Source organism: Esox lucius, chromosome 10, assembly GCF_011004845.1.
Source record: "Esox lucius isolate fEsoLuc1 chromosome 10, fEsoLuc1.pri, whole genome shotgun sequence".
NCBI classification, from domain to species: Eukaryota; Metazoa; Chordata; class Actinopteri; order Esociformes; family Esocidae; genus Esox; species Esox lucius.
Window position 1 is genome coordinate 23077246 of NC_047578.1, and position 15390 is coordinate 23092635.

Consider the following 15390-nt stretch of genomic DNA (forward strand, 5'->3'; position numbering starts at 1 on the left):
AATAAGGGCCAAACCAAGCAAAAGTCTACCAGTGTGTTTATTGGTGGCCGCAAGCCAGCCATCTGCTATTCCTTTATTCATTCATTCATTCAAATATCTAATGTGGCCCGTGGGGTCTTCCTTTGTGTGTCTGAGCGTGCGCGTGCGTTGTCACTTGCGGGCCGAATGTACATTCACGCCGTCGCCTAAAGCCACCAGTTGTGTGTCAACTGGCACATGTCCAACTAATCCTCTAAGTCACATGGCCAAACGGAGCGTCTGATTGGTCAAGGAGACCGGGTAAAAAGCCCGGCCCAACGTAGGCTCGGGAGTTTGGTGGCCGAGGCGAGGTGGGCTTAACGCGGATGCTGAAAGGATCTTACAATAAGGAGTTCCTGAAAAACATCTGAGAGAGGGAGAGAGAGAGAGAGAGAGAGAGCGGCACTGGAAAAGTAGGAAGGCAAGGGACCACATAACCAAAGAGATGATGATCCCACACCAACAAGACTGTCTGAAAGTAAGTCAACTGCTTCCTGGTGTGTACCAGTAGAACATCTGATTTACTCAGTTGTTTGTAGATAGAAGTTGCTGATGGAGTATGTCTTGTACATTCATGGTGAACTTTTGTTTTTGAGTCAATGGAAAGTGAGACTGTGAAGTAACCGTATTGAACGGGCTTGGCCTTTTTGCTTTGATTGAGATGGGCTGGGTGTAATTGGTTGGGGCCAACAACAGGTTTCGAATGCAGTTCACTTGTTATTATCATTTACCTGATGGACTGTGAGCTGGATTTGATGGTTTTGATCTCTGAGATACTTATGAATAATGGTACTTCAGTGTTTTAAATATGTCTGTCTTCAAATTAGAATTTTGATTTTCATTGACAGTTTTGAGGAAACAAGATCATATAGCTTGATGATTTCATGGCTAAAGTGGTTAGTAATTGTATTTTGCAGTGGTCTGTGGTGGTCTTTCAAAGCACCAAGCTGACACAGCATAGGTTCAAGCAATGCTAGTTGCAACCTAGTATTGCTCCATTGATAATATTTACACCCACAAGTGTTGTTGAGACATCATCCTGTAGTAAGATTAAGTGGCTATCTGTCAATTCACAACACAGAGCATGGAGCTTAATTATCAATTGCTAATTTGAAGTGAAAAGATAGAGAAGATAATTTGAATTAAAGCAAAGGGAGAAGTCAAACAAACCACCAAAATTAGGCACATTTAAAGTATCATAACACCTATTCTCCCCCTTTTATATGCTCCAGACCTCCAGCTTTAGCAAACGTACCTGAAGAGCAAAAAGCAAACCTAAGTATCGCCAAAGCAACTCCATACCAAAGCAAGTCCAGAGTGGAAGACACAAGACGTTCTCAAGATGAAGCTTGAGACAGCACCAGATATGACTGAGTGGCGAGAAGACGACTTTGCCCTCAACTGCACCTACATTGTCCCGGACCAGGCATCAGACCCCAGCTTTAGTGTGCCAAAGTCCATGACTTCCATACCCCGCAACCTTACCTTTAACTACAACACAGAGAATGAGGTAGGAACTTCATTGTATTACGAATCACATGAATCCTAATTTCTGTGAAAGAGCTTGAGTCTGAATGGGGATGTGAATGCAATATGTTATGTTTGTCTATTGAAATGCTATGGAAAACATATTTATGCTGGATTGCCTGTACACTCACATACTTTGCAGAATATAATGAATTTTTTGCACGGTCTTGTCAGTCTGAATCAAATATGTGTCTGATTTCATCTTGTGACAGTTAGAGCCAAAGACAAGTTGAAGTCAAGGGGCAAGTTAGGCACAAGCAAGAGTTGTTCCAACTTATTCTTAATTCTTGTCTAATCAGTAAATAATCCCCCTTGTGTGGTTTCTGATTAAACACCTCAGCCTATTTACTGTTGCCATACATTTAGGTCATTGTTTCAGTCACATCTCTGGGCCAGCACACATACCCACATAAACACACACACACACGCTACAGAAGGTGTTCAGAAACATGTAGCTGCAATCTTGAAACAAATCCCCTGTTATTACATGTCTCCTCCACATTTCATCACCATCACCTTAGTTTCTTAACAGTGGGGTTCTGGCCAACCACAGCCGGGAATAAGAGGTCACATAACAAGAGGTCAGGGATCAGGTGTTTCATCCTGAGACGTATAATCGCATCAACAGTTCCCGCGCTTCTCTCCTCCTTTCTCCCTCCCCGATTTCCTTCTCCCCATTCAGGTGAGTCATGCTTGTACAAAATATCCCTAGGCTACGTGTCAGGTAATCAGCTGCTTGCTCTGCCTTTTAAACCTGTGACTCACCACCACAAAGGTGCCTGCCAGGCCATGCGGTGTGAGGTTTAATGCTGCCCATGTCCTTAAATGGACATCATACTAGAGGTGCTCTACAGTCCTTTCTCTTGTGAAAGGGGAACTTCAGAATTGTGGCCCATGAGCCACCTTTACTTTTTTTTTCGCATTTTCTCTTCCACACTTGGTCATTCTTTTTCACTTTTTCTGTGGTTGACTGAGCATACTCTTCCTTCCTCTTTTAAACTGAGCGACGGAGTTCCAGCTTTAGCTGTGAAATGTCAGCCTCTCATGCCGCTTTTTCCGCCAAGGCCTGCGAGAGGTGTGAAAATTGTGGTTGCACTCATAAAGCTTGGTGTGGCTTAAATAGGCATCTTCCACCCTCGCAAACATCAGCCAAACCAAATGCAGCTTGTTGCATACCCAATGCAAGACTTCATTTGCTGGGACCTATTATGTGACACTTTCACACCAAGCGGTTCTCAGGGCTCTGCTAAGTGATTATGAACCCAACTGTCCCTGCAAGGAATGCAAGATACCTGCACTCGCAGGCTTAACCATTTCTTTCCCGAGCCTCTCACTAAAATCCAACACACATGCTTAGTATGGTACAATGTTTTCAACAGTCATAGATGCATCCTGTGTTTATTGGTATGGTTGCTTTGTCATTCAGTGTAGTTTCCGTTCCTGATTATGGAGTCTTACATTTCTCCACAAATGTGTTGGCATTCACTTGGGAAACCCATCTAACCTGTGATGAGGCTTTTTTGTTGTCATCTTACCTGTGTGCGTGTGTCTGTGTTTTCCAGTAAAGTTCACCGCACCAGAGGGTGTGTGAATCAGCAGGGTGTGAGTCGGCAGAATTATAACCTAACTCGAGGAAAGAGCGGGGATTTCACACACTTGTTAGTGCTTTGCCTGGCATTGTTTTTTACCCGACAATGTTTAGTCATGGCCAGTGCATGTTTTGGAAAAGTACGGCTGGGATTCTCTCAGGACTTCGTCAAGATGTCATTGAGCAATAGGAACAGAGACTGAAATACCTATTCATACAACAGTGTTTTTAGACCTTTCAACGCCATGACTACCTCCAAGGGGTAAGTTGAACTGCTTTGCATAAGTTCTAGACTTCTGTAAAGACCCATATGGATTAATGTCAACGTAAGTAACAACAACAGTCACACGTAAATACGCGACCCAGTCAACAGCTCAGAGGCCATACGTAAGAGAACAAATGGAAGGACTTGGCTGGTCAGAGGGGAAGAGGGGTCACCCCCCCCCACCCCACCCAACTGTTTTCGTAACACAGAAGCGTGCCGAGGGGGCACGTGGCAGATGGGGCGTTGGGTGTGCCAAGAGAAGGAGGGGGGCTCAGGGAAGTAGGTTAAGCCCCGGCGATTAACTTTCGTTTGGGGGGGGGGCGCGGGATAAGCATCCTCAGAGGACGCCTCTACTGGGTGTGAGAGGACATATTCTGAGTAGGGACAGTTGGGGGGGAGGGGGGGGGGCAGCGTGGTGGCTCGCATCTACTCATGAAGCGAGCGATACGGCTCCCATACCCCGCCTCCCTCTTTCTCGGTGTTCCGATGAACCTGACTGAGCGTTCATTAAGCAGCGGCCCGTTTGCAGCTCCTTCGTTAGTCACGCAACGCTGGGGCTGCACAATGTCTCTGTCACACTCACTCTCATCTCAACTCAGGCCACACCGCAACAGATCTTCTCTATCCCCTCCCACACTCAATTCGCCCCGCTTTCCTCTTCACAGCGTCTCATCATCGGTTCTTTTGTCATTATTTTTTTTTTTTTTTAAGAACTTTCGTAAATTTATGAAGAAGAGCATTACTAGTGTGCTTCTTGTGATTACATTTGGACTTTGGAGCATAGGGAAGCAAATCCATATTCAAGTCGTACATACATTTTAGTGCAACGGGCTGTCATGAATCTCCGGCTTCATAAGAGAGGGGGGCAGAAGACAAAGCCCTCTAAGAACCCCACGCTATGGGTGCGTCCCCCAGATGCTTCCTTCAAAGCGAGGCTGTCCCAAATCTTGATTTGGGGAATGCTTGCTTTAAAATGTCAGCACTTCCGGGAGAATCTCAGTTGAACAGTGGCTACTACAGTTATCCCACAGGGCTCAGATTAGGACAATTATACATTAGTTATTTCCCTCCTTCCCTAGCCCAGATCTCGGGTTAACTGTCAAGGTGTTTTTACTTTACGTACAAATATAGGCATTATTGTGTAACGTCTGTCTGGTAAACTCTAACTCCGGGATTCGACGTAAAATACCAGATTAAACATTCCAGGAACTACACACCAGCGATGGCAATCGTCACTGTCCTACTCCCCCTCAGTAGTGAGGACAGCAGTTGGCCTCAGGTGACTGATGCAATGCCAAACGTGTTGCGGCAGAAACCCATTCAGTCCTACTAAGTTGCTGATCTAGCAGGGTTTTGCCTGTTGCTTTGCCGCATAGCATCAGAAACGGAAGTTGATTGACCACTAAAGAAAATACTGCGGTGAAGTTATCAGTTATGTGTTTATAAGGTAGCAATACGTGTGGTGAGTCAGTTATCACGGAAAATGTACAGTGCAGCAACGTAACGGTGGACATTTTTGCACAAGGCCTAAGTCCTTGGTGTATTTGAGGCCAGTCAGCAGGTCAGTGGAGCAGGCCAGAGAAAGTGTAACCTTCATTGGTTTAACTCATTAGGCATGAGGAAGAAAGTGGGTCATTAAGGTTCTCAGAAAAGCATACTAGAGGCTTTGTCTGGGTCAAAAAAATTGGAAAGAAATGATAGAAAATCCTTAGACTGCAGAAAACTTACAAACTGACAAATGTTTTCATACAGGTGTAATGCATGATACAATTAAAGCAGGTAACGTCCTGTCATGCTCTGTGCTATGTATACCAGTGCTGAGCAAGCCCATCTGACCTCCGTTTTGAGTCAAGGGGAAACGATCAACATGTTAGAAAGCTCTCTCCACCACCAAAATTAACACCAAATGAGGGAATATCTTTTCGAAGAATGGTGCTCCATCCCTCCAGTAGAGTTCAAGAGACTTGTAGAATCAATGCTGAAGTGCATTGAATCTTTTCTGGCGGCTCGTGAGGGCTAAAAACCTTACTGTGACACTTTATGTTGGTTTTTTCTTTAATTTGTCACCTGTCTGTAGATGCACTAGCACTTTTTAACGATATGTATTGCTTTACAGCGTAGGTTTCAGATCTGCTTGTGCAGTCTTGAGACCAGAGTGTCAGACTTCTTGATTCCGGTAGCACTAACATTGTACTGTCTTTGTTTTTAAGGTGACAGGCGTGTTTAGCAAAGAGTACATTCCCCAGGGGACTCGCTTTGGTCCACTGCAAGGTGACATCTACACCAAAGACAATGTCCCCAAACAAACTAACAGGAAATACTTCTGGAGGGTGAGTTGGCAAAATATATTTTTATGTTTAAGGTTTGATTGTCACATGGCCAAAAAACCCACAAAAAATTAAAAACTGGAACATGAAACGATACTGTGTGGCTTGTTAGGGCTGGGGGGGGAGTTGTCAATCTGTTTATTCACAGAGATGGGAAAAGAGATTTGACCTCAATTTTTAAACCATTATTCTTAGAAATAGAAGCAAAAGTTGTAAAACAGTTTCACATCAGGCCAGTGACTTCCCATATAAAAGAAAAAACTAAAACACATTGCAAAAGCCCAGAGGTAATCAGGGGTTTTGAACATATATTTTTTTAGGAAGTTATGAAGTCTTTACTTGCAGGCAACTCACCCATACAATAATCACATATAGGAAGTCATTGTTTAGTGTAGCCCTCTCTCCCACACATCCTTACTCTCACACACTCCTCTCTCTCTGTCCAAGCACGGACTTGTGTAATTCAAAATTTTTCTCTGAGTCGTTTACGGTTCTTCCTTCCGGTATTTCCTGTAAGCCAGAACCACCTTGTCCTAGTACCGCAATAGTGAAAGTCTGACTCGCCTTTAGAATGTGTCTCAAGGCACTTTCTGTGGGTGTGGGTGTGGGTGATGTGTGCGCATGTGTGTCCGTGAGCACGTGCCACTCACAATTAGTGTTTGTGACAGCCACATAGCTTCTTTTGCGTTTCGTCTTACATTTCCAGCAAAACAATTACAGCACACCTTTCAAGTTCTGAGGAGACTGAGAACTCAGTTAGTGATGGAATTTTACTGGCATGAGGCAGTGTTGCACGGCCTGGTGGCAAGCTGCAGTTCAGGCTCGGGCATGTTGAGAGAAACCCCCAAACACAGATAGGGAGTGCGTCTGTGTTCACAACGTGGCCCCGCCCCCTGGCGGTGTTGTAAAGCAGCTGATAAAAGCAGTGACAGCGCTGATTTCACTCCACACAAGTGACAGTATTTCGGGAACGCACCCGCGTGTTGTGCGCAGGACACACACACACAAACACAGGACACAACAAGTGGAACAATAACCAGCTTATTCTTAGAGGATATACCAAACCATACTGTACATGGCCGAGGTAAATTATGCTTTCTATCTATATACAGTGACAGTTAGTGTCAATTGCTATCTGCTCGGCCGCTAGAAAATATCTGTCAAGAGTGAATACCACAATATCGTTCGTTACAGAGATTGGTACTAACTCTGACTTTCCACTATGCATGTTTTTTGTTATTCCTCTTTAATCACTCTTCCTTGTTTGTTCACACAGATCTATAACGGTGGGCAGCTACACCACTTCATTGACGGCTACGACGTACAGCGCAGCAACTGGATGCGCTATGTCAACCCTGCGCGCACCTTGTCGGAACAGAACCTGGTCGCGTGTCAGAACGGTCGCGACGTCTACTTCTACACAATCCGGCCAGTGGAACCAAAGCAGGAGATGCTGGTGTGGTACAGTCACGAGTTCGCCCAGAGGTTGTGTGGCCAGCTGGGGAACGAGCTAAAACAAAGTGAGTATCGTTTGATCACTTTGCCTTCCTTTTCATCTTTTTGCTGTCCTGAACTCAACTCATTACAGCTCTCCTCACACTCCTTGGTCGTTTAAGTTTGATCGAGGTAGGAAATTTTGTAATTGCCAAATTCTATGTTTTTGGTCACAGTTGTAGTCAGTTTGCAGTGTACACATACATTTTAATTGTAAGTTAATGTTTTCGCAACCAAACAGTGCAGTACAGAAATTGGCCCATGATTGGCCTATTCCAGTTTTAGGGCTTAAAGGACCCACAAGCTCCTCTCTCCCCTGATCCTTCTTACCTCCTATTCTTTGCTCTTCTCTTCTATATTTTTCCCTTTTGTCCTTACATCTTTTAACATTATGTCTTAAAGCATATGCATGTTTTCCCATCTCATGTTTGATAAAAACAATGACAATAATACGTTCATGATAACCACACAGTAAAGTTATAGTTAACAACATAATTTTAAACAGTAAATCCCCTAAAGAAGGAATAGTGGCTTGTGTGCAAAAAGGAGTGGCAGTTCAATGCTGACAAACTATTTTAATTGCTATATTATTCATAGCCAGTCTATCTATCTAGTGATTACAATACGTTATATTATTTATAGCCAGTCTATCTATCTAGTGTTTACAATACGTTATATTATTTATAGCCTGTCTATCTCTCTAATGTTTACGTTATGCTCGACCTGAAATAATAAAAAAAATGAAACTAGGTAAAGAAAAAGTCCAATTATTCTTTTAATGAATAGTTCAACGATGTAAAAGCATGACATTGAGTCACATTCATGTAACAGGGTTAACTTAAAATGAGGGACACATTTAAATTAGACTTTAACAGTGATGCAATGAGGGACACATTTAAATTCAGCACCAAACACAAAATAATTAGACTTTAACAGTGATGCAATGAGGGACAGTCACAATACTAAAAGTAAAGTGGCTTGCTGCCCCTTTAACAAACCTGATTTCTCATTAAAATTCCAAATCACTGTATTCATTATGTTTTCTATTATAAAGAGGGTAGCTATTGTAAAATATCAGGCTTCTGAAAGTGTTGGTTCAGAATTTCAGCGACACAAATTTTTTGGACACAAAAGACAGTGTGGTCATAAAACGACCCACCTACTGTAGATCAGATAAAACGATTTAAATCTATGTGTATCTGCTTGATAAGGTGACACAAACATAAGGCATTTGGTTCAATTACATACTTTCATGACTATTATCTTCAAAGCGAACAAGAGACATTAGTGTTCTTCTTAGATCTTAGAGTCAGACCTTATCAGATGGTATACTGCACAACTGAACATGACAAAAGTTTCCTTTCTTGTTCATTTTCTGTAAAGGGTGACATTGTTATGGAATAGATACTGACTCATGGTGGGGTCAGTGAAACACAAGACGTAATGACAGAGCACAATACATAGCTTTACCTGCCTTAAAGTAGGAGACAGGTCGCCCACACAAAAATACACTCACCCTTTTTACACAACACATTGAAAGGTCTTCTCAACAATGCCTGGTCCAGACAAGTCCATGAGTCATAGCCAGCTTTGAATTCAAGTATGGCAAGTTATCCATTTATTACATGACTTTTAATTGTTTGATTAGCAGAAAGCATGGAAGGAGACATACCCTCTTCAGCTATAATTGCATTGCACAGTCATTCAGCAATTTGAAAAATTCCTTTCACTTTTGGCTCAGTGTATCAACACAACAAATGTATGGGCTTGATAAATGGCATCCAAATAGGCATTATGAAAATGGACAGTTCCTGGCTTGCTTTTCACCAAAATGCTTAACTACAGTGGTTTGACTTTCAACAGCAATTTAATTTCAACAGTAATTTAATTTCAACAGCAACTGCCTTACAACCTGTATTTTACCAGGTTTAGTCTCACTGAGATGAAAAATCTCTTTTACGAGAGAGACCTGGTCAAATGAAATGATGAAAGGGAAAGTCAAACCACTGTAAAAACCAAGAATGTGCAATGTGTCGGTTAAGGTACACAACTATTCACGTAAATCAGGAACCGGTTTTCTTTCACCACAAGCCAGTAAACAACTTATTTTACTTGCACTGTGCCAATGGTGTTCCACGCACATTGGCAACTGTTGTGTAGTTCTACCAGGTTTCCAACAATATTCGTAGGACTTCAAACAGATTGAATAGCGGTAGCCTGCGGTTCTGAGAAAAGATGTGTGTGCTGTTAGTCGACTTACCACAGAAACATCCCAAAAATGAAACCACTGTGTTACTATCACTCCTTCTTGACATGTCCTGAACCCACATACTCCCCTGCATCAAACACCCCCACAATCTGAAAAATGAAAACATTACTATCATAGACAGAAACTGTAGTCTTTTGTCATGTCATATAAAACTGAAACCGTCATCATCATCGTTTACGATAAGAGGGAGTGCCGGGGAGGATGTGAGTGAGAGTGTGGTCTGTTACTACAGACACCTCTTGTTTCATTAAGACCGTGAACTTTGTCATTTAACAATCAAAACCATCCTTTTGCCAAGTGAAAAGTGAGTAGTCATTAGGCCTATGCTAAAGCTGTATCATGGTGGTGTGGACTGGATAGCTTGACAATTGTTTTTACAATGTTTTTCATAAACACTCATACCAAACTCACTGTCCTGGGTCCTATAATTGTTTGACCGTCTGTTCTTCACCCCTAGAACACGTAAGCAGGAATGTCCAAGAGAGCCAGTTTGCCAAACAGCACCTACCTCATACCTGGCTTCCGGAAAAAAAGGAAGACATGAAGGAGGAGAGGGAGGATGACGGAGAGGAGAGAATCGACGTGGAGGTGCTGGAGAGAGACACTCCACCCGACACACCAGATGACCAAATCATGGACTTTAGCCAGAGGATGGAGAAAGCGGAGGTGACTGTTAACCACCGGGGACCTACCCCCTCTTCACAGACCCAAACGCGAGAGGCTGAGCTTGTGCCTCAGCCTTACAGCTTCCCTGAAGGCCATGCTGATGTCCCCTCCCCACAACGACACCTCCCCCTCCACCTCCACGGACTTTACGGACACAAAGAGGGCCTAGTGTCCTCCTACCCCATCTACCACCCCTCCAGACCTCTTCAAACCCCCTACCAGCTTCTTCCTCCATACAGCAACTCCCACTACTCCCACCTTCTCCCCCGGTACTGTCCTCCCTTCCCTGGCATCCTCCCGTCCAGAAGCCCTCTGCATTACGGTAGCTACCTAGGAAGCGATGGACTTCCATACCCCACCTTGACCTACCAGCCTGGTCATCTCCCAGTGTGTCAGCCCTACCCAGGAACTACTCAAGGAGGGCTAAAGGAGCGGACCCCAAATATGTCACCTCCAAGCGGAGCCCCAGCAACCCCAGAGCTCTCGCCGCTGCCAAAGCTGGATCAGGACACGCCCCTGCAGTCCCTGTCAGGCTGTGAGGAAGCCATGAATCTCAGCCTGGCCACACCAAAGCGTGGCCCTTCGCCAGCCGCTACCCCAGGGTACAGATCCCTGCCCTATCCCCTGAAGAAACAGAACGGCAAGATCAAGTACGAGTGCAACGTCTGCTTGAAGACCTTCGGACAGCTGTCCAACCTCAAGGTGAGAATCATAGCAGGTGCAGGTGTTCCATTAGGGTCCCTTTGAAGGCAGACTAGTCCCTGTATGTTCGTGTACAGTTCTGTCTAACCTAGGTCTTTGCCTTTCAGGTGCATCTGAGAGTACACAGCGGAGAGAGGCCGTTCCGTTGTCACCTCTGTGAGAAGAGCTTCACCCAGCTGGCTCACCTGCAGAAGCACCACTTGGTCCACACTGGAGAAAAACCACATGAGTGCACGGTATGGCATTTGTTGAACTTGTGCTTCACTTTTACACCCGCTCCACTCCCCCCGTTCCACGCACACACCCTTGTTATTATTGCGTATCGTTACGAGTTTCACCCTGCCCTGGTGCAGTGTTATAAAAAGTCCCTTGGTACAAAGGACACTCCTCACCATATTGTAAACATGTGGGCGTCAGCATGACGTCAGCCGTACATGGATGTAAGGCCCGAGGGATGGGATCTTCAACAGAAAAGAACTGGCCATGCCAGGCTATCACGCAGGACCCGTCAGAATACTGACAGCTAGGAAGGAAAAAATTAACCATCTCTGCCAGTTGTTCTAATGACTCCACTGTGACAATATCCATCCTAACCTCTCCCATCCTTCTTATTTGTGCTGTAGGTGTGTCACAAGCGCTTCAGTAGCACCAGCAACCTCAAGACCCACCTGCGGCTCCACTCGGGAGAGAAGCCCTACCAGTGCAAGCTGTGCAGCACCAAGTTCACCCAGTACATCCACCTGAAGCTGCATCGACGCCTGCACAGCGCCCGCGATCGCCCCTACCGCTGCCCGCTCTGCGCCAGCGCCTTCCTCCACCGCTTCTCGCTGCGCATCCACCAGCGCAGCTGCTGTCCTGCCTCCGCGCCGGCCCATGCCAACCCTCACGCCCATGGCCACATTCGCGAGCTGGTCGAGCGCTTTGACACCAGTCCGGAGGCCGACTCGCTTCCCGAAAGCGCCGGGTCGTCTCAGGTGGAAGATGCGGTGGAGCGCTGGGTGGCCCGGAGCTTGGAAGGGCAAGAGGGCAAGGAGGACCAGAGTGAAGCCACACTACTGCTGAAGGCCCTCACGGCAGCCATCAACGCACCAGTCCCTCCCACCACGTCATCTCACAGTCCGTCATCCACCTACCAAGAGAGAGCTAGCGTAGTACACCTCCACAACCGGCCGACGGTGAAAGCTGAAGGTCAGTAGGGCAGAGTGGGAGGAGTCTTGTAGAGAACTCTGGGAGGTGGGGGGGGGGGGGTGGCTGAGACATTTAGAGCGTCGGCTCCTGCAAGGTGCATTTGATGGTGCAGAGGCAGGGAATTGCAGAGGGAATTCATTGCCAAAAAAGAAGCGTCTGTCTCCTCATGGGGAAGAGAGACTGTGAAAAGCCAATGAGCGAGAAGCACCAAAACAAAGACCATTCCAAAGACATGGCCAGTGTGTTCAGTGATTGCACTTCCACCCTAAGGGTGTTTCTCTATTTAGCTGTGAAGTACTCACAAATGTTTTTGCTCAGGTTCAAAGGAGTAGCTCACGGATGTGTGAGAGTAGACCATTTTTTGTATCAGCTCTATTTGTTCAGTTTTAAGTGATTAATTCCGTTGTTAGCGTAATGTTCTTCGAGTATTGACACTTCCAAGGTGGCCTGTTCCTTGGAATTCTTCAGGACATTTGTCAGGAATTGTTGCTTGCTCTAACTCGTCCATAAGAGACAGTAGTTACTTACTGTACTGTATTTTGTATTTTCAAGAGTGTTTGTGTATGAAAGTGTGTGTTTTAATGACTTGTTCTAAGAAAGGACCTTTCTAAGAAATGAGACAATTTCTTTAGAATGACCCCATTTCACAGACAGTCAGTAGCTTCAGTCAGAACTTTTTCTTTATATATGTACTAATTTATTTTTGCTAAAAATGAAAGGTCAGGGATCTTAGAAGTATGTGTATATATATGAATTTGCCAAAAAAACAACAAGAATCAAAGATTTTGGAATGAATGGGTTTAAATTATGTAGCATTACTTCTGAAAATGATTTGGTGTATATATGTAATAGAAAAGAAGAAGAAAGCAAACCAAAAGTAGTACTCAGAATATAAAATAGTTTCTCAGGACTTCCTGTGAGTCATATAGCTATGTTTTGGAGGTAGCCTACATACAGTACTTCTGCACAGAAACCAGCAATGAAAAGAAAAACGTTACGTCAAGTTATTAGAATTTGTAAAACATACTAAACTGTTGTTTTTATATTCTCTGCATTGTTTTCCTGTTTAAATATATAATGAGATGGTATTGTTAACTACTCTTTCTCTTTGATTCAAGCTTTATGCGATTTCTCCTACAAAGACAACATTTGGTGGATTTGATTAAGAAAATTAAGAAAATTAACCATATGTGTACTAGAGCCAAATGTTGTCTGTTCTGCACTTGTCCATCTTGTTAGTTCTTAAGACTGCTGTATATGCTCAGGTGAATGCCTTTAGGCTCATGTTATTTTACCAAACTGTTGACAAAATACCTCATATGAGTGCAAGAGGCTCACCTATGGAAATTAATAGATGTTTTCATTTTGTAAATGTTTTCTTTAGCTAGCACTGGAAAAAGCCGGAACTAGATCCATGTGCTCTGCTGATTCTGTTTCTGAAAAACCAAAATGGTAGCACTGTCCTAACATTGTGTAACTGATGAGTCGTAAATACTGTTATTTCTCTATATACATTTGTAGTTTTTGTACAGTATAATTTTGGTCTGTGTAGTTTACTTTTTGACCAAGATTATGATATGTGAATACTTTATTTGTCAGAGACTATTTTGATGATCCTTTTATAATAAATGTAGCACATTAAACATATTATATCTGACAATGTAATGTGTTTTAGGTTTTCCTCAATAAATGCAATATGTTTCAATTTCAGAACTGAATATTATTGACACTGTTTTCACTGATCATTTATAATTCAATGAATGATTATCTAATGTGTACAATTTGATAGGCAACAACATTCTAACTGGTAGTATTAATTTAAGGGGGACAGACAGGGTCAGACAACAGTTGCATAGATCACCCTCACAGGGTTTCTCGGGGGGAGTTCTGATTTCTATAATCAGAACAGAACTGAGTGAGAAACAAAGTCATAAGGAATCCTGGGCCAATTTTAGAGTACATTGATATTAAGATTAAGTGGGTCCTGCCAAATCATAGGCCCTGTGAATCATATCCTCCTTTTCTCGCATTAGTGACAACACTAGCTGAGGAACAGATGTGCTAGGTGACACCAGTTCAGTTGGAGCTGTTCAGCCTATGACTTCACTGCACACAAGTGTCATTAAAGATGTGTGTATATACACTGATGAGCTGCGTGCCACCAAACATTGCCAACCCGCCGAGGCATGGACTCTACAAGACACCTGAAGGTGTCCTGTGGTGTCTGGCACCAAGACATTAGCAGCAGATCCTATAGGTCCTGTGAGGTGTAGCCACCTTGGATCGGACTTGTTGGTCCTAAACATCCCTCAGATGCTCGGGATTAGACAACACCCTGAACTCTTCATCATGTTCCTCAAACCATTCCCGAACAATGTGTGTAGTGTGGCAGGGCGCATTATCCAGCTGAAAGAGGCCACTGCCATCAGGGAATACCATTGCCATGAAGGGGTGTACCTGGTCAGCAACAATGTTTAGGTAGGTGGCACCTGTCAAATGGACCCAGGGTTTCCCAGCAGAACATTGCTCAGAGCATCACACTCCCTTGAATGTCGTCTTACCACAGTCCTTTCTGGTGCCATCACTTCCCTGGGTAAATGGCACACACGTACCAGGATGTCCACGTGATTTAAAAGAAAACAGGACTCCGATCAGCTCAGACGACCTTCTTCCACTGTTCCAAGGTCCAGTTCTGACACTCGCCTGCCCATCGTAGGCCCTTTCGACGATGGACAGGGGTCATCATGGGCTACACAGGCCCATACACAGCAGGGTGCGATGCAACATCATTAACATCATTAACATTTTCTGCGTCTTGTGCCACAGTAGATCTTCTGTCAGTTCAGACCACTGTCTGTAGGTACTCACCACTGCTGACTGGGAGCACCCCACGAGTGATGCTCTCTCCCTGTCGTCTGGCCATGACAATGTGTCCCTTGTCAAAGTTGCTCATGTCTTTATTCCTGCCTGTTTCCCCTGCATTCAACATGTTGTCTATGAGAACTGATTGTTCGCATACCATCTAATCAACCCAGATCTTGTGCCCTTGTTAGGAGACGATCAAAGTTATTCGCTGTGAGTTGTCATAATGTTTTGGCTCATCAGTGTATATACTATTAAACTGTATAACTATTTTGTAGTGGAAGGTTTTTAAAATTTTTTGGCTTCTCATACATTAAGCTCACATTTGTTATACATTGCTCATATTATTTCCTCATGGTTTCTCGACTAGTGCATAGGTTTTTAAAATATAAATATTTTATTTTAAGTTTGCCTGTTCTGCGGCAACACAAAGCTTAAGACCTAAGAGGACATTCACCTGGCATGTGATTATCGGGCAATCAGC

At 44.1% G+C, this 15390-nt stretch overlaps 1 protein-coding gene across 2 annotated transcripts; it reads left to right on the top strand.

Annotated features, from left to right (window-relative positions):
* The first annotated feature begins 315 nt into the window (after nucleotides 1–315).
* LOC105008788 (PR domain zinc finger protein 1) lies at nucleotides 316–13754 on the top strand. 2 transcript variants are annotated; one of them, XM_020050359.3, is made up of 7 exons: nucleotides 316–496; nucleotides 1251–1528; nucleotides 5609–5728; nucleotides 7002–7245; nucleotides 9946–10856; nucleotides 10964–11092; nucleotides 11480–13754. In XM_020050359.3, exons 2-7 carry the CDS (start codon nucleotides 1361–1363, stop codon nucleotides 12050–12052), a joined length of 2145 nt encoding a protein of 714 aa, XP_019905918.1. In that variant the 5' UTR covers nucleotides 316–496; nucleotides 1251–1360; the 3' UTR covers nucleotides 12053–13754. The 2 variants fall into 2 exon arrangements, with proteins under 2 accessions (XP_019905918.1, XP_019905919.1); XM_020050360.3 differs by lacking the exons at nucleotides 316–496; nucleotides 1251–1528; nucleotides 5609–5728 and adding an exon at nucleotides 6578–6809.
* Nucleotides 13755–15390: the final 1636 nt, after the last annotated feature.

Coding starts and splice junctions, on each gene's coding strand:
- LOC105008788 (XM_020050359.3), top strand. CDS start 1,361: ATGAAGCTTGAGACAGCACCAGATATGACTGAGTGGCGAGAAGACGAC. Junction 10,857..10,963: donor GACAGCTGTCCAACCTCAAG/GTGAGAATCATA, acceptor TTTGCCTTTCAG/GTGCATCTGAGAGTACACAG. Junction 11,093..11,479: donor AAAAACCACATGAGTGCACG/GTATGGCATTTG, acceptor TTTGTGCTGTAG/GTGTGTCACAAGCGCTTCAG.